This window comes from Kogia breviceps, chromosome 5 (assembly GCF_026419965.1).
Source record: "Kogia breviceps isolate mKogBre1 chromosome 5, mKogBre1 haplotype 1, whole genome shotgun sequence".
Taxonomy (NCBI): Eukaryota; Metazoa; Chordata; class Mammalia; order Artiodactyla; family Physeteridae; genus Kogia; species Kogia breviceps.
In genome coordinates, this window is record NC_081314.1 from 39,500,694 (window position 1) to 39,527,520 (window position 26,827).

General features: G+C 44.7%; 1 protein-coding gene across 4 annotated transcripts; it reads left to right on the top strand.

The window, feature by feature from the left end:
• The first annotated feature begins 954 nt into the window (after nucleotides 1–954).
• Nucleotides 955–13,334, top strand: OXSM (3-oxoacyl-ACP synthase, mitochondrial). 4 transcript variants are annotated; one of them, XR_010840644.1, is made up of 6 exons: nucleotides 955–1,067; nucleotides 1,640–2,707; nucleotides 4,883–5,450; nucleotides 6,710–6,801; nucleotides 8,609–9,014; nucleotides 12,174–13,334. XR_010840644.1 is itself a non-coding variant. In XM_067033892.1 (3 exons), the coding sequence occupies exons 2-3, from the start codon at nucleotides 1,728–1,730 to the stop codon at nucleotides 5,283–5,285; spliced, it is 1,383 nt and encodes a 460-aa protein (XP_066889993.1). In that variant the 5' UTR covers nucleotides 955–1,067; nucleotides 1,640–1,727; the 3' UTR covers nucleotides 5,286–6,995. The 4 variants fall into 4 exon arrangements, 2 of the variants coding, with proteins under 2 accessions (XP_066889993.1, XP_058921560.1); XR_010840643.1 differs by lacking the exons at nucleotides 8,609–9,014; nucleotides 12,174–13,334 and adding an exon at nucleotides 8,005–8,030 and having other exon boundaries at nucleotides 4,883–6,801; XM_067033892.1 differs by lacking the exons at nucleotides 8,609–9,014; nucleotides 12,174–13,334 and having other exon boundaries at nucleotides 4,883–6,995.
• The last annotated feature ends 13,493 nt before the right edge of the window (nucleotides 13,335–26,827 follow it).

A 26,827-nucleotide genomic window follows, 5' to 3' on the forward strand; every position in this document is an offset into this window, starting at 1 on the left:
TTCACAGTGAGCTCTGAGCAAATAAAAGTAATTGAATTTTTCGAACACTTAGAAATAAATGTCTACATTCTTCTCTATTCTATTCTTTTCTCCATTCTTAGACACTGGCTGTGATATTTTGAGCACTGCCCAGGAGCTGAAAATAAGTTTTAAAAAGTAAAAGTAACTTTATTATTACAAAATCATTGTTTGTATACTATAGAGAAGATGAAAAATAAAGCTAAGCAAAAATAAGGGGGAAAGGGAATCTCCTGGCAGTCCAGTGTTTAGGACTCCAGGCTTCCACTGCATGGGGCCTGGGTTCCATCTCTCGTCGGGGAACTAAGATCCTGCACACCACAAGGAGTGGCCAAAAAATTTAAAAAATTAAAAAATAAAATAAGGGAAAAACACCGCAATCATTATACTTGCTTGCAGACCAGACCCCGCCCCCAAGAAAACCCTTTTTAAAAAAAGAAAAAATACAAGTTACAACTTGGATCTTCTAAGAAATTACCAACATCTTTCCACATTAATAAATATTCACTTATAAGATTATTTTAAATGTCTGCACATTATTTCGATGTACCACAAAATAGACAACTGATTTCCTGCTGTTGGGCATTTCGGTGAGTCCTACTTTGCTATTATAAACAGCTCTGGGCGATACAAAGATCACTGTAAGGATACGGTAACTTCTTTAATTCTTCCCTAGCATTCCGAGCGAATATGACGGAGTCTCTCTTCCCACAACAGGGGAATATTTGGGATTATCAGTAAAAGAAAAAAAAAGAGATCCCTTTTTGATAAGCAAAAATGCTATCTCCCCTCGTTACGTGCTCGTTCCCAAGTTATGCTGGAGTCGGTGAGGTGGCGCCCGGACCCTCCCCTCACCGTCTGACCTCCGCCAAGGTGACGCGGGGGAAGGGCGCCCGGCCCACAGGGCGCGCACGCCGGGCGTGCGCGTGCGCGCCTCTGCGGACGTGCGTGTGCGCGGACGTGCGTGTGCGCGGACGTGCTGTGCGCGTGCACACTCCCGCGTCGCGCGTGGGACTGCGGCTGCGCTGGCCGCTGGAGGCCCCGTGCAGGTAGTGACTGCTCGCTCCACTTTTCCTTCCGCTCTCCAGCTCCGAGTCGGGTCGGCGCTGCGTGGGGAGAGGGGTGTGGAGGACCCGGGTCAGGTGTCTTTTCTTCTCGCCACGCTTTCCTCCTTGGGTGTCTGGGGCGGTGCGGGGAATTGGCCACACCCCCTTCCCTTCCCCCCCCCTCGCCCTTGACCTTCGCGGTCCCCGAAACCCTGATCGAAAAAGTTCTCTCACGGCCACCCCAAAGAATAGGCCCTGAAGTGTGTTTTGTGCCACCAGCACGTGAACTGTCTTTTGTAATAAGGCCTCGGTAATCCTGAAAATGGATGCTTTCTGCAGCCTATATCCGGCCAGGAGTGCCTGTATATTTTTCCTTGTGAAGTTCTGTTGTGAATCGAATGAGTCGTCTTTTCAGCTCTTTATCTTGGAATGGCTGAGGGTACTGAGAGTCTAAAAAGAGTTGAGTCCAGACAGGTGGTTTGATAAGTAAAAGTGATGTAACATTATTTTCTCTGCGCTCCTTAACAGCTCATACCAAGCACCCGAGAAAAACCACCTTGTATGTTGTTTCTTAGGCCTTTAAGGTATTTCAACAACAGTCAATATCTGCTGGGCGTGTCGTGGTCTGCTACGGGAACGTCTCTGATCCTCTGAGTCTCAACCATGCTGTCAAACGGCTTGCAAAGTTTCCTAAAAGTTACAAGCCCTCATCTAATACACACAAGGTTGTGCCAGCGATTGATAAGTGAAAGGAGGTTTTTCGGAACTGTGCCAGCACCCAGATTGCGTAGGCGGGTTGTCGTTACAGGCATTGGCTTCGTGACTCCACTGGGTGTTGGCACTCAGCTGGTGTGGGATCGTCTTATCCAGGGAGAGAGTGGAATTGTTTCACTGGTCGGTGAAGAGTATAAGAGTGTCCCTTGCAGTGTTGCTGCTTATGTGCCAAAAGGTTGTGATGAAGGTCAATTCAACACACAAAACTTTGTGCCCAAATCAGATATCAAGTCCATGTCTTCTCCCACCGTTATGGCCATTGGGGCTGCTGAGTTAGCCTTGAAAGATTCCGGCTGGCATCCTCAGTCAGAAGCTGACCAAGCAGCTACTGGTGTTGCAATTGGCATGGGAATGGTTCCACTTGAAGTGATTTCTGAAACCGCTTTGATGTTTCAGACGAAAGGTTACAGTAAAGTCAGCCCATTCTTTGTCCCTAAGATTCTGGTCAGTATGGCCGCAGGCCAGGTCAGCATTCGCTATAAACTCAAGGGCCCCAATCATGCAGTGTCCACAGCCTGTACCACGGGAGCTCATGCTGTGGGAGACTCTCTGAGGTTCATAGCCCACGGCGATGCTGATGTGATGGTGACTGGAGGTGCCGACTCTTGCATCAGCCCTTTGTCGCTTGCTGCGTTTTCCAGAGCCCGGGCTCTGAGCACAAACTCTGATCCGAAGTCGGCATGTCGCCCATTCCATCCCAAGAGAGATGGTTTTGTGATGGGAGAAGGTGCAGCTGTGCTGGTGCTAGAAGAACACGAGCATGCTGTTCAAAGAGGGGCTCGGATCTATGCAGAGATTTTGGGCTACGGACTCTCAGGTGATGCCAGTCACATAACCGCCCCTGAACCTGGAGGAGAAGGTGCCTTAAGGTAAAGACGTTGTTTGTTCACATTTCTTCAGGTAAGACTCTTTATTGGAGTCTCAACTTAGGGGAAACTAGTATCTGGCCTTGGTGTACTGTATCTCTGTTGTGTTCCCATTTTAGACTAACTAGTGTTTTTGAATTCTTTGCTTTACCACGTTTGAAATATTTGAAAACATGTGATCATCCTTACAAAAATCTGGATTTTTAGCGAAGGCCACTAACGTTGTGAAGAAGGCCGTGTGTGACTTTGCCACATTTTCATCCTTTCAGTTGTGCTTAACAGCCGTCAGGGTCAGGAGGCTCCCTTCTGCAGACCTCCATCAGACCTGGACAGTACAATTAGCACTTTGTCCTATGTGTACCTGGGCTCTGCTCCATTTCAGTAGGGTTCTGCTGCGACTTCTAATCACCCAGGGATCTTACTAAAATGCAGATTCTGACTCCATAGGTCAAGGTGTGGTGCTCGAGATGCTGCGTTTCTAACCAGCTCCTAGGTGGTGCTGATACTGCTGGTCTGAGGACCGCACTTGGAAAAGCAAGTTGCTTTTATTGTGGAAGAGGTAGTGAGTTAAGTTAAAAAAACCCACAAAACAAAAGACCCCTCTGACACTAACATATGTGTCAGTATGTTTTTTCATAGGTTAGCCTGCTTAGATCATATTATGGTTTTTTATGTTTTTAGTGGTTTTTTTTTTTTTTTTTTTTTTTTTTTTGTGGTACGCGGGCCTCTCACTGCCATGGCCTCTCCCGTTGCGGAGCACAGGCTCCGGACGCGCAGGCTCAGCGGCCATGGCTCACGGGCCCAGCCGCTCCGCAGCATGTGGGATCTTCCCGGACCGGGGCACGAACCCGTGTCCCCTGCATCGGCAGGCGGACTCTCAACCACTGCGCCACCAGGGAAGCCCCCTTTTTATATTTTAACCAGTTAAATTAGCGAGGGGGTGGCAAGCCTTTTCTGTAAAGGAACAAATAATACTTTTGGCTTTGTGGGCCCCAAATATTATCCCAGCTACAAGGGTCTTTATCACAGCTACTCAGACTCTGCTTTGTAACTGAGAGTAGCCATGGACAGTACGAAAATGAATGGGTGTGTTCCAGTGAAACAACAGTTGACCCTTGAACAACACGGGTTTGAACTACACGTTTCCACTTAAACGCGGATCTTTTTCTCTAAGTACATACATACTACAGTGCTACAGGATCCGCGGTTGGTTGAATCTGCGGATGTGGAATTGGGGGTATGGATGGCCAACGGTAAAGTTATAGGGGCATTTAACACTGTGTGACGGGTCAGCACCCCTAACCCCCAGTTTGTTCAGGGGCCAACTGTGTTTACAAAAACAGCATCTGGCCAGGGTCATAGTTCACCGACCCCTGAATTATATTTCTGAGTTTTAGTGAGTAGTTGCTGGTGCTGGAAATGTCAAGCCTAGTAGTCAGCTAGATGAGGAAATAGTTATGTTTAGGTGAAACCTTCCAGCACCCTTCAGGTTATTCTCTGAGTTGCCTCTTAAGGAAATGTATGCAGCCCAGAGATCAACAACTAAAAAAAAGGGTGTTAACATCCATGAGATTTTCAGAGGTTTTTCCCAGAGAAGTGTTTTATTTTTGGATTTGTTTCTCTTGGGGTTTGGCTTTGTATTTCTTCATTTATTTAGAATTCTCATAGCCTGAATAGACAATTTATGAAAGGATATTTGAGCCTTAAAGTAATAGGACATTTTTTAGATTATTGGGACATATTCCAAGTTTTACATTTAAATGTGAAAGAAAACATTAAAGCATAGTTATACATTTTTTTCTCCACATTTTAACTCTACAACACACCCCACTGAGAAGAAATTCCTAGAAGAGAAATTATTCTAGGCCTGAGTCTATGTGGCTTTTTCCTCAAGGAAGAAAGGACAATTCAAATAAAATGGAAATACATTTTATTAGAGATTGTAAAATCCATAGGTTTTGTATGTTCATGTCATGGTGATGAATCAGTCCAGGGTACTGGGGGTGCCTTGTTATTCCCATGCAGACAGCATTCCAACTGTCATTAGAGCATAAAGGGTTCTTTTCATCCAGTGTACTTGGATATTTGTTTTTCGTAAGCCATACAGACAGTGAATTTTAGCCTTGCTAAACTTAGATGTCGTTCCGATAAGTTCAGTTGCTTTTCTCATTTTATTAGATGTATGGCTGCTGCTATAAAAGATGCAGGTGTACAGCCTGAAGAGATATCCTATATCAACGCACATGCTACTTCCACACCATTGGGAGATGCTGCTGAAAACAAAGCCATCAAACATCTTTTCAAAGAGCACGCCCACGCCCTTGCCGTTTCCTCCACCAAGGGAGCCACGGGACACCTGCTGGGTGCTGCTGGGGCCGCTGAGGCAGCTTTTACCTCCCTGGCTTGTTATCATCGAAAACTGCCACCTACTTTAAACCTGGACTGTACAGAACCAGAATTTGATCTCAATTATGTTCCACTCAAGGCACAGGAATGGAAAACTGAGAAAAGATGTATTGCACTCACCAATTCCTTTGGTTTTGGTGGTACAAATGCAACACTTTGTATTGCTGGCATGTAGGACAAATCATTTGTCATTAAATATTGATTTTTTTTTTTTACCTGTTATAAACTGCATTGAGAAATAATATGTTTATGTAAGTGCATATTTTTATATATCAGTATCCAGATATGCTTTATCTTTGTCAGAGTTTCTCAGCCTTGGACTGCTGACGTTTTGTGCAAGGTAATTCTTTGTTGGGGAGAGGGGAGCTGTCCTATGCGTCGTGGGATGCTTTATAGCGTCCTAGTCTCTACCCGCTAGATTCTGGTAGCACCTCCTTCCCCAGTGGTGACAACTAAAAATGTCTCTAGACATTTCCCCCTGTTTCCTGGAGAGGGGGGACAAAAGTGAGAAGGGAACAGCCTTCCCCATGTGTTAATGGGCTGCTCGTATTACCTTTGCTGCAGCACTTTATCCCCTATATGCGTAAGTCTCCAGTCATGTTCATTCAGTGGTAATCAGTCTTAATTCTCACTGGCGTATGGTTTGTTCATTTGAAATTTATTGGGTGCCAGCTGTGGACCTGGTTGTGTACTGGCCACCAGCAATAAAGTGATATGTCAGGAAAGCCTTCCTAAGGGTGAAAAGGTCTCAGCCAGGTTACAGGGGAAGGAAGGAAGTATTCCAGCCAGGAGGCATAGTGTGGAACAGCTAGGAAATTTAGAGAAAACCTCAGGACCAAATGTAAATATTTCAGTACTTACAGCCTGAGATGGGAGTAGGAGATAAAGCCAGAAGACCTGGTGGAAATCAGGTCACAAAGAACCTTATAAGTTCTGTTAAGGCAGTGAGAGTAATGGAAGCCATCTAAGGTTTGATGTGTTAACGATGGTTTTGTAACATGTCAAGTTGGCTAGGCCGAACCGCATTTCCCAGAATTCGCTCTACTGTATGTTTTTTGGGTAGGGCTGGCCATGAGAGAGTCTTGTAGGAGATATGCAGGGTGACGTGAAGCAGCAACCATTTTGTAGCTCGTGTGTTGTGGCTTTGCTGGCTGACTTCTTGAGGTGAGGCAGTGGCTGAGCCTGTAACTGCTCCACCCGCCCCTGGATCCTCCCCCAATTTCCCTGACTCCTGGGCCACACGAATGGCCCAGCTTCCACCCCATGACGCCAAGGTCAGAGGAAGCAAGAACTGACAGGGTGAGGTTCGTTCCTGTGGCTGTGCGTTCCAGCTGGTTGTTGGAACTTTACATCCATCTTCCCTTCCCAGTCGCCTGCCCCAGCGGACTTGAGTCTCCAGCAGCGGAGGAGAATAGGTAGACCTAACAGCCCTACAGAGACTGTTTAGCCGGTTCTTGTAACCGTGTAGGTCAGATCCCTGTAATAAGTATCTACATCTGTATCTCTCTTAGCCGTTCTCTTTCTCTGATTGAACCCTGACTGATACATGTGAAGAAGAATGGGAGTTGTTGGGAGTAACATAATCACATTTCCTTTTAGAAACATGACTCCAGCAGCAGAGCAAAGAACAGATTGGAGGGATGCTGGATTCCTATAAGTGAATCCAGTCAGAAGGGGAAAGCAAAATCCAGGTAAGAAAAGATGGCAGCCTGGATGAAGCAGGATATTTTGACCCAAGGTTATTTTAAAGTTGAAAATCACGTTTGTTTTTTTTTGGTCAGTTTTACTAAGGCACAATTTACATGCTGTAAATTACACCCATTTCAAGTGTATGGTTAAATGAGTTTTAATAAAGATGTTATACACACTCGAGGAACTACTACCTCAATCAGAATATAGAGCATTTCCATCTCTGCAGAAATTTCCTTGTGCCCCTTTGCAGTCAATCTCCCCAGCTGCAGAAGAACTTTCTGTCACTATAGATACGATTTGCCTTTTCTAGAGTTTTATATAAGTGGAGTCATACAGAATACTCCTTGGTTCCTGGCTTCTTTCTCTCAATTTTTTTGAGATTTATCCATATTATTGAGTGTATCAGTAATTCTTTCCTCTTTTGTTACTGATTTTTAAAAATTCTTAATAGATAAAGATACTTTTGGCTTTTAATCTTTCCCTAATCCCTACTCAGCTTATTTTATAACATTTTACTTAATCTCACTGTTATTTTTTAGATGGATATGTATTGCCTTTTGCACGGAAGACAAGGATTTAAAATTTTTTCTAAAACTGATAGCTTCTGTATTGCCTTTTGCACGGAAGACAAGGATTTAAAATTTTTTCTAAAACTGATAGCTTCTGAAGTGAAGAATCCTTCCTTTGAAAATTACAAATATACAAGGATACAGTTGTATAAAGGATATACAGTTGACCCTTGAACGACATGGGTTTAAACTGATACCTGGATTACAGGTCCACTTATGCAAGGATTTTTTTTCAATAGTAAAGCCTGCAGTACTACACGATCCACAGGTTGGTGGAATCCACAGATGCAGAACGAGCGATACGGAGGGCCAACTGTAAAGTTATACACAGATTTTTGATTGCACACTAGGGAAGGGGGGTCAGCACCCCCCATAGCCACATTGTTCTAGGCTCAACTGTGTATATATGTGTATGTGGTGTATGTAGATAGACGTGTACATCTGTATATACACACATTACTGAGAATATTGAACTGGTAGACATTTGACAATTCTTTTTGTGGTCTAGTGCCAAGAGGATATGACTCTTTTTGGACCCAAAGACCCTCCTCCCCTGGGTCTTTATGTTTAAGGAAAAGAGTAGACCACTGAGGGTAATCAGAGTAATAACAGTTAGCTTTAATTTTAATTCAGGTCCCCTGAGAAGCAGACACCAGGAGAGGACTTCCTGTGCAGGAAGTCTTCTGGGGGAAAGGCCTGTGAAGGATGAAGGGTGAGTGGAGAGGGCGCAAGAGAAGACGGGGGCCCCTCCGACCGTGGTGAGAGTCTGACACCCGCCAGCGGGGCACAGGGATGAAGGGGGCGGTAGGAAGGTCTCAGATGGAGGTCCCACCCTAAGAGAGTTTTGGCCAGGCCGACGGGCTAAATCGACCGAGAATCTCATGTTGAAGGAGTTCCAGGACCCTCAGGAGTGCACCTGCATTAGTGCCCCCACTGTGGTCGGCGGCAGTGCTACTAGGGCACAGCCGGAGACCTGAGCTGTGCGTTTTTCGTGGCCAGTATGCTGCACCCCTTGCACCACAGCGATCTACTTCTGCAAGCAAGTTTAGGGGGCAGGTCCTCCGTGAGTTCTGTGGGCCTCTTTTTCTGAGGAAGAATTTAGAAGAGGGAAGTGAGTGGTGCAAGCAATAGCCCCTGATCCTGCATTGGTTTCAGGTGCATGCTGGTTGGTACCCATCCTCTCCCTAAGCCACTGTTCGTTCCAAATTCCCCTCACCCTCAGTGATTATCTTGGCAGGCTTTGGCGGCTTCCCTGGTGATGTGGCTCAGAACCTTTAGTCCTGAAAGGCTGAGCCCTTGGCAGTCATACCACACTCTCTTCGGACAGCGGTTGGAGCTGTGTCCGAGGCACGGGTCAGGAAGCCAGCGGATACCAGGAGGCACCCAAGCAGACCACCGGGATTCCATACACATGCTACCTTCCCTGGCTGGTCAGGGTCACATTCCACAGCCGGCATGCTGACGTTCTGGTCCCTGGGCACAGGGAGGCCAAGGTGTCCTGGCTGTAATGAGACACTTGCTGTGGCCCCTGACAAGAGTGTGCATACCCTCTGGAGATCAGAACTTTTAACACTGCAGAGCTCAGAGTGGCAAGGATGGAGAGCATGAAATTCCTCACTGTGACTGGATCACTGGGAGTGATGGTAAGTGGGGCCACTTCTGTTCCCCACCCCACTTTGTTTCTGGACCCGTGTGTTGTTCTTACTGGGGACTTAGCCCCGTACAGAAGTCTTTGATTTAAGCATATACTGCATCCCGAGGATGGCCCCACACCCATTCAGGAGGTTGCCTCTCAGCTGGTCATTCAGGGGTGCCTTTGGAAGGCAGTTCATCCTTCCAGGAGGCTGGCTGCTTCTGCATGGTATGGTGGGTCATACAACCCAGGGATCCTGTGTCATTGGCCTATGCCCACGGCCTATCTTTGCTGTGAAGTAGGTCCCCTGCTCAGTGTTGGAGGAAGTCATCAGGAGGGTGTATATCACAGCAATAACCATTTCCTTGCCAATTGCATTATAATGAGCTCTCATCAGATCTTGAACCTTGACCATTTTAAAGTCTTCTGTCATTTACAGACTTTTGTCATGCTCTGATGCTTTTGCAAAAGTGTTCCTGTAAGAGTGCCTCATCTTCAAGATTTGTGGAAGAGTATAGCTTTCTGATTACTAAGATCATACTACTAAACTGAATAAGACTTTGCAGAACTCTAATGGAAAAACTGATGAGGATGACTATAATTTTTATGATTTTTTAAGTTGGAAACATTGTTGATCCTTTTATGTTTTGTTTTTCCAGGTTTAAGAGAAACAATTTTCTTTTCTCTTAAGCTATCAGCAATTTACTAACACGTACCATTGTGAACAAAGAGGAAACGTTCATCTTTTCCTCCCAACCTGACCCCTCCAGAATTCAGAAAGTCTTAGAATGAGCATTCTTATTTTCATGGCAATATAGTTATTTGCATAAGTTCAACAAGAATCTGTTCATCTTGTAACAGGAATGAATTGCAGCAGCCAGGGGTTTGGACTCAGCATTTGGCTGGTGACCACTCATGAGCCTCGGCCGTTAACCCTTTGCCATGACAGTTGCGCTGATCTAAAGGGATTAACCCTGTGGATTGAACAGCGGAGAGTTGGGAGGTGGATGTTCATGAATAAACCCTCGCTGGGGCAGGATGTGTGGAGAGACGTTTCGGTTCACCTGCAAGAGGCTGAGGCCGTCCTCACTGGCTTCCACCTCCTGGCTCATGAGGCGCTGACACCCCCTGGCATTCAGGAGGCTGATGTCCTAGCTCGGGTACCAGCCTTGGTAACGGACCCTTTGGTAGATTCATCAGTAGATGGGGTGCATAGGAAGGGCAGCCACCGTAGCACCAGGGTGGGATGGCGTCTTGCCAAGACCCTGGATTGCCCTTGAAATACAGTGAGTTGGTTCATGCAGCAACAGTGTGTCCTGTGTGTTCTAAACGGTGCCCAGGGCAGCTACCAGAGGAGTCTGGGGCCACCCCTTGGAGTTCCCTGCCAGCGAGGGGTTGGCAAATTGATCGTATTGGCCCCTTCCCTCTGAGTGAGGGTTCTAAATATGCCTTGGTTCCTGTGGACACTGTATCTGGCCTAACCCAAGCTTTCCCCTGTGGCTACACGAACCAGGGGCTGCCACCCTTAGGTGATTAGAGAAGCTGAGTGCCCTGTACTGATACCCTCGTCAAATAATGATCGGAGATCCCATTTCAAGGGCCATGCTGTGCAAGACTAGGCGGAGGAACATGACGTTGAATAGAGGGTTCATCTCCCCTATAACCTGCAAGCAGCAGATTAAATTACTAACAGGTCAAACCACCTTGGCTGGGTGGACTAAGCCACTGTCCTAGACTTTAAACATTTGAGTGATGAACCAGTAGGGACTGTGGCCCCATGTGCCAGTCTGGGGCCCCCTGCCGAGACCCTCAACACCATAAAGTATGGAAGTGTTGTGTGGTAGCAGTGCCCTGACACCATGGATCAACGTGGTGTGCTGCTGAGAAACCCCGGCCCCCTCAAGCCCGGGACAGGCGTCGTGTGCTGGAATTTGCAGTGGGACGTCCAACCAGGAGAGGAGAGTTGCTCCCTGCCCCTGCGGGAGGGGGTCTCCACCGGGACCCCATTGTCCTGCTGCCAGCTGTGCCCGGATTGGAGCATGCACCATTGGGCGGGGGGGCGTCCTGCTTTGACATAGCCCACCCCTGGTCCGTCCCTCACTCCTGACACTGCTGCCTTCCCAGCCAACATGTATGGCCAGCACAACTGGGTCAAGGTCCTAAAGCTGCCCACCTCCCTCTGCTGGAGGCCAGGCGGGCCCATTCTCTTTTCCACTGGTACCATCATGTGGCTGCCATCTTAGTTCCTCCATTGGCCTGGAGGTTATTCTAGCTCACACACAAGCCCTCACCACGTTCACCCAGCAAGCCTTAAATGATAGCTGGCAAAGCCTGCCCCTACCGCACCCTGAACTGTCTCTAGTGAGAAAAGCCATCCTCCAAAATAAAATGGCCTCGGACGTTACCACTGCCTCACAAGGAGGCCCCTGTGTGTTATCCAGACAGAATGCTGTGTGTTCACACCTGATGGTCTGTTAACGTGTCTTCTTTATTAAAGCACATGGGGATTCAAGCGAGTGCTCTGAGTGATCCACTGTCCCCAGCCTAGGACATTTAGTGAATCAGTGGTTTGGATCATGGGGCTCTTGGTGGGCAAAGTTGTTACTTATTTTGGGAGTCATTATGTTGATCTCTGTTTTCTCTTGCCTGTGCCTATGTTGCTACAGTGTAGCCAGACAGCTGCCAAACAGGCCATCTCGATGCTAGTGAAACCTCTTGCGGACCTCTCAGAGCCATTGTGGACGGGCTGGGGGGTGGTGAGAGACTGTAGGAGCCGAGGGACCAGGAGGGCTGGAGTGTCCGGGGAGGTCATTGAGAGGTTGCGACCGCTGGTTGACCCTGGAGCTGGCCCCCGGCAATGGGAGGCTCCACAAATCCTCACCAGTCCTTGAAATGTACTTTCCGCCCACTGCTCCCGCTCCTGCAGTGGGAGTTGTTTGCAAGGATGCAGCCTTGAGAGAGCGGTGTGGTGTTGAGGCCATCTGGACTGAACACATGACTGAACCCAGTGAAGTTCTCTGTATGAACTTTTAAGATTTGGTGGGTAGAGAGGTCTCCTCCTCTCTGGCGCCCAAGACAAGCCACCTGTGTAAGTTTCCTTGCTTATTATACCTGCCACCTACCTGCCTCTTTCTTTGGTCCCTCCTTGTCCTCTGTTTGTGGGGGCCAGGTTTAGATTTCTCCCGGGAAGCTCCTGAATTTTTGAGCCAACACTCAGAAGTTGTGTTGAAGGGAATCCATGCCTGTGGACCTGCAGACAGTGGTGCCGGCTGAGGCTCGAGGGCAGAAATGGCAAACCCACACCTGAAATTGGAACCTACACCTGCGAGGATGAACCACAGGTCCTCCTTTTGGAGCATGGTTGGATGTGCAGAGGCAGCGGTAGCTAGATCCATCCTGGTAAGTAGGGGTCTGCAGTGTTGGGCCCATAGGTGGCCTTCATCTCTGCCACTGTGACTTCTTTCACAAGCCTTCTGTGTAAGTTCTGGGTGGCCAATGACAAAGGCTGATAGTGTCAACTGGCAGAGTCGTTTTGTCTATGTGGTCGTTCAGTGCCTCTACCATGTGAGTGTTTTCTGGTGGGTGTGAATGTGTGATACAAAAATCTGTACTCTCCATGGAGTGTCTGGGTGTTCGTTGGCGTGCTTTTACTCCAGACCGTCTCATCTCTGGCCTTCCAGTTGTTTTCTTTCCAGACCCCTGCCTAAAGGCCAGACCTTTGGCCACTGTCCAGAAATATTGATGTATTCTCACTTCTTGGACAATTTCTCCTGTACAAAGTGGATGACCAGATGCATTGCTTGCAGCTCTGCCCATTGGAAAGATTTCCCCTGACCAGTGTCTTTCAAGTGAACTTGTTGAAAGATAAACTGAGGCATAGTAAACATTTTAAGAGTTTATTTGAACGTTTTTTGATTCGAATGGGCCAAACCGTGAGTGTTTAGGTGGCTTCACCAGCAGGAGCTCAGGGACCAACTTGTAGAGAAAAGGAAGCAAAGCAAAGCAAGGACATATTGATTGCCTACAGGTTAAAGCCTAGTTGGCTGTTTGTGATTTGTTGTCCTTAGTTTCAATTTAATAACCTTGAGGCATTTCGGGCTTAGATGTTGTTTTGGTGACTTAGGCTGCCAGGACATGGGGGCCGCCTCAGTCTAACAGCCTCCTGTTTGATTAATTTAACACCCTGAATATGACTTTAATGCAGCTGCCACCTGTTTTCAACTTGAACTACTGCAAGGGATATTTAGGAGACAGAATCAGAGGATTTAGTAAATGATTCCCCTTGTCTTCCTTCCCAAATTCTTTCCTTCTCTCATAATCCTCTGTATTTTCTATCCCCTGCTAGAATATAAATTCCACCAGAGTAGGGATTTTTTTTTTTTTTTTTGGCCATGTGGCATGGCCTGTGGGATCTTAGTTCCCCAACCAGGTGTTGAACCCAGGCCCCAGCTGTGAAAGCACTGAGTCCTAACCACTGGACCACCAGAAAGTCCCCAGAGTAGAGATTTCTGCTGCTTATTTCTCTGCTATAGTTCCTGGCACCTAGAACAGTACCTGCACAAAGTGTGTCCCCAATAAACATTTGTTGGATGAACAAATGAGCGAATCTCAGAAAATTGCTCCACCAACCACAAGGCTAGTGGGAGGCAATTTGATTCCTGCCCTCCCCACTTTCCCCCATCTCCTTCTTCCAAAACGCCACCAGATTGTATCGCCAAAATATCCCTTGCACAGTGCTGCCCTTCACCTCCACTGCTGCTGTCGATCTCCCCAAGTTCCCACAAGAGCCAACTATTTGCTCTTCCTGTGCCCACTTTCCATTGCCTCCTGAGCACCATTCATTTTGTTAGGGAGCCGCTGACTGAAACCACCCGCCTAGGCCAGGCATGATGATGACCGCTTGCCTGAGTTGTGTCACAACAGGAGGTCCCAATAAGGAACGTGGTGCTGCCACTGAAAACTAACTGAGAGAATTCAGGAGGGGCTGAGAACAGGAGGGAGGAGATGCCAGCCCATAATATGTCTGGCCAACCTCCCAGAAACCCTCATGTTGGAATCCATCTTGGCTGAGAGATGGGTGCACCACCCGGGAGGACCCTGAGTGATACCAAATATGGGCCAAGCAAGATGACTGGCCAGAAGCAACGCGGAAACTAACCCATCACCATAAAACCCGAGACGGCGAGCCACGTGGCAGAGCAGTTCTCCTGGGTTCCTTTACCCTGCTGCTCTCCGCCCGGGTGCCGCTTTCCAATAAAGTCTCTTGCTTTGTCAGCACGTGTGTCTCCTCGGACAATTCATTTCCGAGGGTTAGAGAAGAGCCCGCTCTCGAGCCCTGGAAGGGGTCCCCCTTCCTGCAACAGTTTTAGTCATAGCTGTCAAGTTGATCTTTTTATGATGTAAATGAGATCGTGCCCCTTCTCTGCTGGAAAGCTTCCAATGGCTGCCCTGTTTCACAGTAGATGAAAGGCAAACTCCTTACCACAGCATGTGATCTGGCCCTGACCCCCCTCCAATCCCACCTCATACTGCTTGCATTCAAGCCATACTGTGGTCTTTTTCTTCCTCAGATATACCAAGCTCCTTTCTGCCTCTGTCTTTGCTCTTCTCTTGTCCTTTTTCATTTATGTGCAAATTGGCTTGCTTCTGTTATTCAGGTCTCAGCACAACTGCCTCTTCTTGGGGGAGCCTCCAATCTAAAGGAACCCCCTCTCTCCTTCCTAATCTCTCTCCATCCCAGAACCCTGTTTTGTTTGTTTACATCTATCACTATCAGAAATGATGTCCTTTTTAAAATTATTTATTTATTTATTTATTTATTTATTTATTTATTTTGGCTGCACTGGGTCTTCACTGTGGCGCTCAGGTTCTTCGTTGTGGTGTGTGGGCTTCTCTAGTTGCGGTATGGGGGGGGGGTCTTAGCTCCCCGACCAGGGACCGAACCCCGGGCCCCCTGCATTGGGAGTGCAGAGTCTTAACCACTGGACCACCAGGGAAGACCCAATGATGTCATTTTAAAAATATTTTTTTCCGGGCTTTTTATTCCTCTGTTAGAATGTACACTTTATGAGAAGAGAAATCTTAATGATCTTGGGAAGAAAAATCGTATTCCCAGAATCCAGCAAAGCGTGTGGCACGCACATGTGTGCACACACACACCAACACAAAGAGAAGAATGCTAGTGCTAACAGTGACTGAAAATATCTGTTTCAGGAAGATGGTGAGGAAGACCAGTTCGTTCATGGTCGTAGAAAACCGAGAGGGTTGTCATTACCGTCTCGAGGAAGTTCAGGGGATGGCCCTCTCGGCTGTGTTGAGTGAGGGCTGCAGTGCTTTTCTCTGTCTAGTTACTAGAGGCTCAGCTTTGGTCTTTGAAACCAAGGAGGAAGGGTCATTGTTATCTTGGTAGTTTCTTTAGAATTGCTTAAAAGCAGTGTACCTTGAATTACAAAAGCCTACTTATGTTGTTTGAACAAAAATGCCTTTAGCTCAGGGTTCAGCCAGTTTTTTTTTCTGTAAAGGGCTGGAGAGTTAATATTTTTGGCTTTACGGGCCACACGGTCTCAGTTGCTGCTTCTCAGTCGTGCAGCTAGTAGTGCAAGGCAGCCATGAGCAATACTTAGACAAGTGACAAGCGCGCAGGATTCCACCTGGAGGGGGCGCTGGAGGTGGGAGACAGATTTGGCCAATGGGCTGTAGTTTCGTGACTCCTGCTTTAAGTCTTCAAGGAAGCTCATTCTCTGAAGTGTTTAGCCAGCTAGCCTTTCTGTGCCCGTGGGGCGTCTAGAAATTCTGCAGCGTAAAATTAGAAAGCTGGATTTCCATCCTGGAATAATAACAATAATTATCATAGCAATAGCTAATGCTTATGTAGTATGTCAGGCAATATTTCAACTACCTTTCTTAACGTTTTGCATTTAATCCTCACGATGTTACTAAACCGAACTTGGGTCCACTAGCCCATGCACAGTAAAGCCCATCTACTGACACCGAGTTGTGGTGAAAGAAAGTGCAATGTTTATTTCAGGGCACCAAGCGAGCAGTCCAGGGCAGCTAGTGCTCAAAACACCTGAACTCCCCAATGGGTTTCAGCAAAGTATTTTTAAAGACCAAGTGAGGGGGTGTGCAGGTTGCAGGGTATGTGATCAGCTAGTGCACAATTCTCTGATTGGCTGATGGTGAGGTCACAGGGCAGGATCACAGGGGTTAATATTATCAGTCCTTAGGCTCCAGTAGGCCTGGGGGCTGTGGGCTCAAGGTCATCAAGTAGGTAGCATCTTCCATTCGGTGGGGGATTTTGACATCAATGAAACAACTCAGGAAGTGTGCATCACATACTGTTATCCAGGTACTTCAGAGAGGGGCTAAAGCAGAGGATACGGGGGAGGGGTCTGTCCCGGGAAGGCCCCATTGGATCCTGCTTGGTTACAACTATATAATTTAGGTAACATCATTGTCCCTATTTTATGGATAAGGAATTTGAAATTTAGTGAAGTTAAAAAGCTGGTCTGAAGTCACACAGTCAAAAAATGGCACAGTGGGGACTCAAGAGTGTCTTCTGACTCTAAAGAGCAAACTTTTACCCTCATGAATATACCACCTGCCCAAAGAGCAAGGATTGAGGCTCTACCAAGGGAAATCTTATAGGCAGGGGCAGAGCCAGCTCTTTTGGACCTTGTTCTGAATTGGGAGGAGGAATAATGCAGTTTCCTGAACATCTCCTTTTGTTTCTTTGGAAAGATGGCACCTGTTTTGTTTTTGCAGGTACTGACACATTAAATTAGAATATATAAAGATGGATAACCAAACCCCAACTTGAAAATCAAAATGATCCTTCCCTAAGTATATATGTTCTACTCTTTCCAGGTTTAATATTAGTGTATCTTTATAATTTAAAAAAGTCATCATAGTATCTTAAGGGAAGGACCTATTAATTTATTGGTTAAAAACACTGATGTTATATTTTTCATATACCATCAGATGGTATGTGATATATGCTCATTTAAAAAAAATTAAAGCAGAGCAGAAGAATATATGTCAGCCCATTGCCACACCCCCTCACCACTGGCTAATAACATTTTATAACCTCAAAGTAACTGACACATGTATTGCCATTTTGATCTGGCCTAACTTTAGCAAACAGCACATGAGGATTTCCTTTATCCTTTTGTTACCAAGCAAGGGCTCTTATGCCCTGGGGCAGAAAGCCAAACTCTGACAGTGTGTGTTTGCAGTAAAGTAATGGTTTGTTTGCAGGCATCACTCAGGGAGACCGGGCAGCTAATGCTCAAAAGACCCTGAACTCCCTGATGGCTTTCAGGCAAGGGTTTTTAAAGACAGTGTGAGGGGAGAGGGTCCTAGGTTGCATGATCAGCTCATGAACCTTCTTCTGATTGGTTGGTGATGAGGTAACAGGTGAAATTTCTGGAATCTCAACCTTCTGGTTCCAACCAGTCTGGGGTCTGTGTGCTTGTGGTCATCCTGTAGTCACCATCCTCCCGTTGGACGGCTGAGAGGGATCATAGTTCTGCAGAACAACTCACAGATATGCACCAGATCGTTATCTGTGTCCTTTCAGGAGGAACTAGGAGTCCTGTGACTCTACTGTCCTGATTATTAACTGCTTGAGTCTGCTCTTTGGAACTCGGGGAAGGCCCAGGAGATGGAAACCTTTTTCCTACAAATGAGAAACGGGGGGTATGGGAAGGCTTCTGTGTCTGGGAGGGCCATACAGGGGCCTCAGTTTCAATCCTCTCTTTTCTTCGATCTCCCTCAATCTTGAGGGGACCAGGGTGGGACAAGAAAGGGAATAAAGTTTTGGAAAGAGAGGTTAATCATAAACTCAGCAGGGGTACTCGCCTTTAGGAGGACTTGGTTTCACTTTCACTGCTTAATTCCATCCTAGCCAAGCTTTGTTAAAGATGGGCTGGTGGTGAATAAGCCACCTGAGATTTCCTTGCTTTCCAGAGTGATGTTAGGGGAAGAGTGGGAGCTTTAGACCCAGTAGACCTAGGTTTAAATCACTATCACTGGGCCTCCTTTTTCTCATCTGTAAATGGAGTTGTTACTGGACCAAACCTGGGTCCACTTGCCCACCTTGCAGCAAAGCCAATTTACTGACACCAGGTTGTGGTGAAGGAAAGTACAACATTTATTTCAGGGCACCCAGCAAGGAGAATGGGTGACTCCTGTGCTCAGAAGACCCAAGCTCCCCAATGGTCTTCAGGGAAGAGTTTTCAAAGGCAGCATCTGGGGGGAAGGCTGCAGGGTGCATGGCTTTCTTCTGATTGGTTGGAGGTAAGGTAATAGGGTGGCGTTTCAGGAATCTCAGTCATCAGCCTCTGATTCCAACCAGCCTGGGATCTAGTGCTCGTGCTTAGCCTATAGTTACCATCCTCCACCTGGGTGGCAGGAGGGTCTTAGTTTCTGCAGAACAAGTCAACAACCTATGCATCAGGTTGTTATGTATATTCCTTGAGGAGGAACTAGGACTGTTTTATCACTGTACTCTTGTCATTACTTTTCTTGTTCAACTGCTTTTCCTTTGTATCTGCATTCCCTCTCTTCCCTAATTAGTAAGGGCATGTGCCTTCTCTTCGGAACTCAGGGAAGGCCTAGGAGAATAAAGCCTTTTTCTACAAACAAGAAATGGGGATACAGAGGGGCTTTTGTCCTCAGGTAGACCCCATGGTATACTGCTCTGTTTCAGAGTTAATAATGTTATCCATGCAACAATGGTTTTGAGCCTCAAATGAGGTTATCAATACTGTACAGAGAATACTAAGTGTATCCTCTGTGCAGAGAGCGGCTATTTTGTTAAGAGCTGAGTGTGGGCTTTTCCATATGTATGTATTCTCTAGGACCTTTGTTGCTAAGTCTAGAAAATTCAATTGGTTTGGAATTTATTATTATTTTCATATTTCTATATCTATGTAGATTTATTATTATTATAGCATCATCCATGTGACCTGTCATTCATAGGAGAAAAGCTTTGTCAAGGTAAAAAGCACCATATCCAGACTTTAGGATTTTCCCCTAAAATAAGCAGTGTGAAGCATAGAAACATTAACAAAGCAGCTTATGACATTCCTTCTGAAGAGATGAAAGATGAGAAAGCTGCTGCTCTTGGCTGGCTCAGCCCACCCCTTCCTAGCAGCAGCAGGGGATCAGATGACCTCTCAAGGTTCCTTGTTGCTGCTGGTTTTGTTTTTTGATGTCTGTTTAAAGATTATGCTAATAGTGCTGATGTAAAATCCTTTGTACACAGTGATGGTTAAAAATACTGGCTCCTGACCTGAATCTATGCCTGCCTGGTTAAAATCGTATACTTGAGATTAACAGGATTCAAATGCTCATGTCTTATATAAGCCATTGGGTCTTTTTTTTCCCCTCAAAAAGATTTCTTGTTATTGTATTTTGGACTAAAGCAAGAGGGAGAAGGTTGATTAAAAAATGTATTTAAATACAGAAGGATTTAGATTATTTTAATAACTAAGCTTAGTTTTTATATTGTGGATGAGAAAGAGGAATGAATAATAATGTAGAATGCAAAGACCTAGGAGGTGACTCCCCCAGAAAGCTATCACTGGAGCAGCATATTAACTAGGAAAGAGTCTTTGTAGCAGAGAACTGAGAGTTCCGAGATCTGTAAAGCACCACTATCTAATAAGTAACTTGTGTAGTACTGTGGGAGAATGGGCTCTGGAGCCAGCCTATGGGCGTTTGGATAGTGGTTCTGAGCTTTTATGGGCTCTGTGATCATAGCAATGCATTCTCCTACTTGTGCCTCATGGTTCTCATCTGTAAAATGGGAATAATAATAGTTACCTACTTCTTAGGGTTGCTGGGAAGATTAAATGAGTTAATAAATATAAAGTGGTTAGCATGGTGCCTGGAATACAATGTGTTCAATAATAGCAATTAATTCCAAATCTTAAGTATTATTGTGTTTTATTTTGTTTCCCTTTTGTTTTCACTTCTTTACTTTTAATGACGGAAAATTTTTTAATTTTTAAAAATAGAGAGGGGTTATTATACCTCTCTCTTGTTTTACCTAAATGCCCATTCACTTCCCCTACTTTTACCTGCTTATTTTGAAACAGATTGCATCCATACTATATTTCATTTTTAAATCTTCCAGTATGTATCTCTAAAATAAAGGTAGCAAATTATGGCCCAAACTCTGTTTTATGAATAAAGTTTTATTGGAACACAGTGAAGGGGTCCACAGTATGCCATTGATACATAAAAATTATTTTGAACTGAAGTCATTTGAGGATAGGTTTTTTTTTCTGAACTCTTTTATCTGCCTAAGAGCAGATCCTCCTAGAAGAACTCAGTTGTGATGAAACTTCCCAGGAATGCTCAACCAGGGAAGATTGTCTCTTATCACAGATATGAGAAGTTGGAACCACATCTAACCAGACATTGTCACAAAAATATACCTGTCATCTATTCTCCTGAGGGCCAGTTTATCTTTCCTAAAAGGCGTTTGTTTTTCCATAAGTGTCCTTTCTTCCCCTCCACTTCCCCTATTAAGATAATTTGTAGGTCCCAAATTACAAAGATAAGACACCTTTTTGAGTCATGTTTTTCTGTGAACTCTTGTGTATGTGCATGAATAAAAATCTGTCTTTTCTCTTCCTAATCTGTTTTTTTTATTTCTAAATTTTAATTTTATTGGAGTATAGTTGATTTGCAATGTTGTGTTAGTTTCAGGTGTACAGCAAAGTGAATCAGTTATACATATACATATATTCATTCATTTTCAGTTTCTTTTCTCGTATAGGTTATCACAGAATACTGAGTAGAGTTCCCTGTGCTATACAGTGGGTCATTGTTGGTTTTCTATCTTATATACAGTAGTGAGTGTATGTTTTCCCAAGGTCCTGATTTATCCCTCCCCCTTTCCCCTTTGATAACCATACGTTTGTTTTCAATATCTGTAAGTCTGTTTCTGTTTTGGAAATAATTTCATTTGTTTCATTTTTTAAAACATTAGATTCCACATATGAATGATATATGATATTTGTCTTTCTCAATCTGACTTACTTCACTTAGTATGGTCATCTCTCAGTCCATCCATGCTGCTGCAAATGGCATTATTTCATTCTTTTTATGGCTGAGTCGTATTCCATTGTGTATATGTACCACATCTTCTTTATCCATTCATCTGTCAATGGACTTTTAGGTTGTTTCCATGTCTCGGCTATTGTGAATAGTGCTGCTATGAACATTGGGATGCATGTATTCCTAATCTGTTTTTTAATCAGTTTAATTCACAGACCCCAATATCTGAACCTAAGAGGGTAGAGGAAAAGTTTTCTTTCTCCACACCAGTGATGCCCATTCATGTACTTACTGTGTGTGACTGCTTTTGTGCTGCGATGGTGGAGTTGGGTAGTTGTGACAGACTTATGGTCCACAAGCTTAAAATATTTACTATCTGGTCTTTTACAGAAAATGTTCACCAACTCCTGCTCTCAAAGACAAACAGACTCTCTTTCTTTTTAAAAAAACATAACCAGAATTCATTTTCACACCTAATAATTTTCACACCTAATTTCACACCTAATGCATTAATAATAATGCATTAATATTATCAAATATCCAATTGGTATTCAGATTTCCCCATATATCTCATAAATTTAAAAAAATATGGATATATTAAAAACAAGGATCCAAATGAGGTCAACACATTGTTGTTTTTAATCTAAAGGAGGCAGTCCTCTTTTCTCTTTTTTCCCCTTGCAGTTTAGCTGTTAAAGAAACAGATCATTTGTCCTGTAGCGTTTCCCACATCTATATTTTGCTAGTTGAAGTCTATGGTATCATTTAACATATTCCTCTGTCCTCTGTATTGCCTAGCAATTGGTGGTTAGAACTGGAGACTTGACCCAAGTTTACAAGAACAAGCACTGTTCAAGGGTGGTATGTGCCTTCATGACATAGTACACAATGACTATCATTTTGTGATGTTAGCAGATAGGCTGTTTTTTTTAACATCTTTATTGGAGTATAATTGCTTTACAATGTTGTGTTAGTTTCTGCTGTATAGCAAAGTGAATCAGCTATATGCATACATATATCCCCATATCTCCTCCCTCTTGTGTCTCCCTCCCACCCTCCCTATCCCACCCCTCTAGGTGGTCACAAAGCACCGAGCTGATCTCCCTGTGCTATGAGGCTGCTTTCCACTAGCTATCTGTTTTACATTTGATAGTGTATGTATGTCCATGCCACTCTCTCACTTCATCCCAGCTTACCCTTCCCCCTCCCCGTGTTCTCAAGCCCATTCTCTACGTCTGCATCTTTATTCCTGTCCTGCCCCTAGGTTCTTCATGAGAAAATTTTTTTTTTAGATTCCATATATATGTGTTAGCATACGGTATTTGTTTTTCTCTTTCTGACTTACTTCACTCTGTATGACAGACTCTAGGTCCATCCACCTCACTACAAATAACTCAATTTCTTTTCTTTTTATAGCGAGTAATATTCCATTGTATATATAAGATAAGCTGAATTTTACAAATTGCTAATTCTGTATAAAAAATCAGCACTGGAGGAGATGCCTCTCTGAATACAGGAAGGTCCACCCACGACAATATTGTGAAATTATTCAAATGTATCCTTATTGACTGGGCATCACGGCAGCTATAAAAAGGTAGAGATGAGCAGACCTTCCCTGGGGGCACACCTCTGACTTTACGCATTCTGATAACTTAAAATATACGGTAAGTCCTCTACATGCAAATGAGTTCCATTCTGTGAGCACGTTAAGTCCAATTTGTTCATAAGTCCAACAAAGTTAGTCTAGGTACCCAACTAGCACAATCGGCTATACGGTACTGTACTGTAATAAGCTGTAATACTTTTCAAACAAATAATATATAAAACACAAACACAAAAAATAAAGAAAACATTTTAAATCTTAACAGTGCAGTACCTTGCAAAGAACAGTAGTGCAGTACAGCAGCTGGCATCCAGGGGCTGGCATCGAGGGAACAGGCAGGAAGAGTTACTGGCTGGAGGAGGAGGGGAGGTGCGAGATGGCAGAGCTGAAGGATCGTCAGCAATAGGGGGCGGAGGGCAAGCTGCAGTGTCACTCACGCCTGACATTGACGGCTCAGGCCCTGGGTCCTTGCTGGATTCAATTCTATCTACCCTCTTGAAAAAACGATCCAGTGATGTCTGGGTAGTAGCTTTTTTTTTTCTCATCATAGGTGACATGGTAGCCCTGGGTTGCATTCTGAGCAGCTGCTGCAGCCTTCGTGTACCGTTCTACGTTCAGGTCCTGTACCTCAAAAACTAACAGTGCCGCCTCAAATAAAGAAAATCCCCTGCCATTTCCTGCATCGTGAATCCCTTCGGTTCTTCAGTTACTACTTCTTCCTCTTGTCTCTCTTCATCCTTTCGCTGGATGAAGATCCCATTGCATCAGGTCTTCATTAGTAAGCTCCTCGTGTTGCATGTCAAGGAGTTCAATGTTATAAGAATGAGCGACGTCTACCATCTTTTTGCTCGCTCCACTCTTTCAATTATTTTCACTTTTGTTTCCATTGTTATTGCTTGGCACTTCCTAGCAGTACCAGCAACATCACCGCTGCTTTTATGCTTGCTTCCGTACATCCTGGGCTTGAAATAAAGATACTGTACTGCTGTACTATATACAGTGCTAAACAGTAAAATACACAAAAGCACAACCACTTGTAGAGGATGCACGCACGTGACAATGTACGCCAGACACGTGAACTAACTTATGTGATTGGACATGCGAACCCACGTTCGCATCTTTGAAAGTTCTCAACTTGAAGGTTTATATGTAGGGGACCTACTGTATCTGGAATCTACCCACTTCCTGTCATCTCCCAGGCTCCTGATACCCTGGTCCACGTCACCACCCTCTCCCGTCTACATCACTGTAGTAGCCTTTTAGTCAGTCTCCCTGACTCTGTACTTGCTTCCCTACCACCTGTTCTCAACCCAACAGCCAGAATAATCCCTTTAAAACCAAATCCATGGCACAACTCCTTTGCTCAAAACCTTTCAGAATAAGTTTTGAAGTCTTTACAGTGGTTAGCAAGCTTCTAAAGAATCTACACCACTTCTGCTAACTGCTCCAGCCTTGCTTATCTCTTTGTAGTTCTTTGAGTGCACCTGTCATATCCCTTCATAGGGCCTCTGCACTGGCTGTTCTTTTTACCGTTAGTGCTCTTCTCCCAGATGCACGACCAATTCTCTCACCTTCTTCAAGCCTTTGCTCAAATGTCACCTTCTCAAGAATCCCCAGCCTAATCACTCTTTAAATATTGCATTCTGAGTATTGAGCAGCGTTCCCTGTGCTATACCGTAGATCCTTGTTGCTTATCCATTTTAAATATAGTGGGGTATACATGTTGATCCCAATCTCTCAATGTATCCCCTGACCCCCAGCTCCCCACCCCTGGGAACCCTAGTTCGTTCTCCAAGTCTGTGAGTCTGTTTCTGTTTTGTAGATAAGTTCATTTGTATCACTGCTTTAGATTCCACACGTAAGCGATGTCATGTGATCTTTGTCTGTCTGACTTGCCTCTCAGTATTCATCGACTATACTCCAGTAGAACATAAAAATTTTTAAAAATGCATTCTGCTTCCTACTTCCACATTACTGATCCACACTGCTACTCATCCTGCTCAACTTCTTAATTTTCCAAGGTATTAGTCACCGCCTAACATACCTTATAATTTACTTAGTTGTCTGGTACTTACATGTTATTTCCTGACAGAAGGGAAGTTTCCTGATGGTAGGGTGCTTTGGGTTTTTTATTCTTATAGATTTTATTTTTGGCTGCATTGGGTCTTCATTGCTGCGCGCGGGCTTTTTCTAGTTGTGGCGAGCGGGGGCTTCTCTTCATGGCAGTGCAGAGGCTTCTCATTGTGGTGGTTTCTCTTGTTGCAGAGCACTTGCTCTAGGTGCATGGGCTTCAGTAGTTTGGCACACAGGCTCAGTCGTTGTGGCTCGTGGGCTCTAGAGCACAGGCTCAGTAGTTGTGGCACACAGGCTCAGTAGTTGTGGCGCATGGGCTTAGTTGCTCTGCAACACGTGGGATCTTCCCAGACCAGGGCTCAAACCTGTTTCCCCTGCATTGGCAGGCGGATTCTTAACCACTGCACCACCAGGGAAGCCCTAGGGTGCTTTGTTTTGTTCACTGAAGCATCCCATGTGCCTGCATCAGTGTCTGGCTCAGAGAAAGTGCCTAAAACATATTGATACTTGCTGAATGAATGACTGAATTTCTGTCACTTATCCCTGTAAACAGAACACAAATGCATCCCATGAGCCAAAAGGCCTCTGGCTCACGTGACTACCCCCTCACCCAATTTTTTGTTTTTCTTCCTCTTGGCAATTAGTCTGTGTGCCAGACACTGTGTTAAATGTTTTCCAGTATTATCTCATTTAATCCTTCAAACAACCTTTAAGGAAAAAAGTGTTATTATTATATCCATTTTCAGATAATGAAACTCAGGCCTGGGAAAACTTAACTCCTGGCTAAGCTCACATAATAAGATGCAGATCGAGAACTGGAACTCAAATCTATCAAATACCTAAATCACTGCTTGAAACCACTAAGTCGATTACTTCCTCAGTGGGTGGAACTGCTCTAAGTTTAGTCATTTATGGCAGTTTCTCCATTCGTTCATTCAACAGATATTTATTGAGCACTGACTATGTGCCAGGTCCTTGGGACATACCAGTGAACCAAACAAGAATTCTTGCCCTCTGACCTTTCATTATATCTCCCTCTTTTCAGAGCTGTGATTCAAGGCTAATGTTGAAGGGGGATCAGGCAGGGCCCTAGGGGCTATGGTCTTTGGTCATAGAGAACATCCCTCACATAAAATCACTCTTCTTTTGTGGTACATGTATACAATGGAATACTACTCAGCCATCAAAAAGAATGAAATAATGCCATTTGCAGCAACATAGATGGACCTGGAGATTATCATACTAAGCAAAGAAAGTCAGAAAGAGAAAGACAAATATCATATGATATCACTTATATGTGGAATCTGAAATATGATACAAATCAACATATCTACAAAACAAATACAGACTCACAGATATAGATAGGGAACAGACTTGTGATTGCCAAAGGGGAAGGGGTGGGGGAGGGAAGGATTGGGAGTTTGGGGTTAGCAGATGCAAACTTATATAGAGAATGGATAAACAAGGTCCTACTGTACAGCACAGGGAACTATTCAACATACTGTGACAAACCATAATGGAAAAGAATATGAAAAAGAATATATGTATGTATAACTGAATCACTTTGCTGTACAGAAGAAATTAACACATTGTAAATCAACTATACCTCAATAAAATTTTAAAAACTCACTCTTCTTCACCCCAACTTGTTGTGATATTCTATCTAAAGTACCTGGATTAATGATAATTTTGGTGAACTATAGAAGGCCTACTCTAAAGTACTTTTTTTTTTTTCTGTTTAGATTTGTCCCCACTTTATAGATGAGAAAACAAAGGCTTAGATGATCCTGAGACATTCTCAAAGTCAGTGAGTAAATGGCAGAGCTGGGATTTCTGGCTTCAAACTTTATGCTCAGGATACCCTAGTAAACACCAGAGAGGCATGTGGTGATCTGAGTGGGACCTGGTGGGGGTCAGGGGTGGAGGTGTTCTGTCCCATAGATAAGAGGAAAATTGGACAAGAAAATTAAGGGATCCTGGAAACCCAGACTTACCCATGTATTTTCCTGCAGCAAGGAACAGGGCATCTTTGTAGAACAGGGGTACAAGGGCAGGTCATTACTTTCACAGGGCGGTAG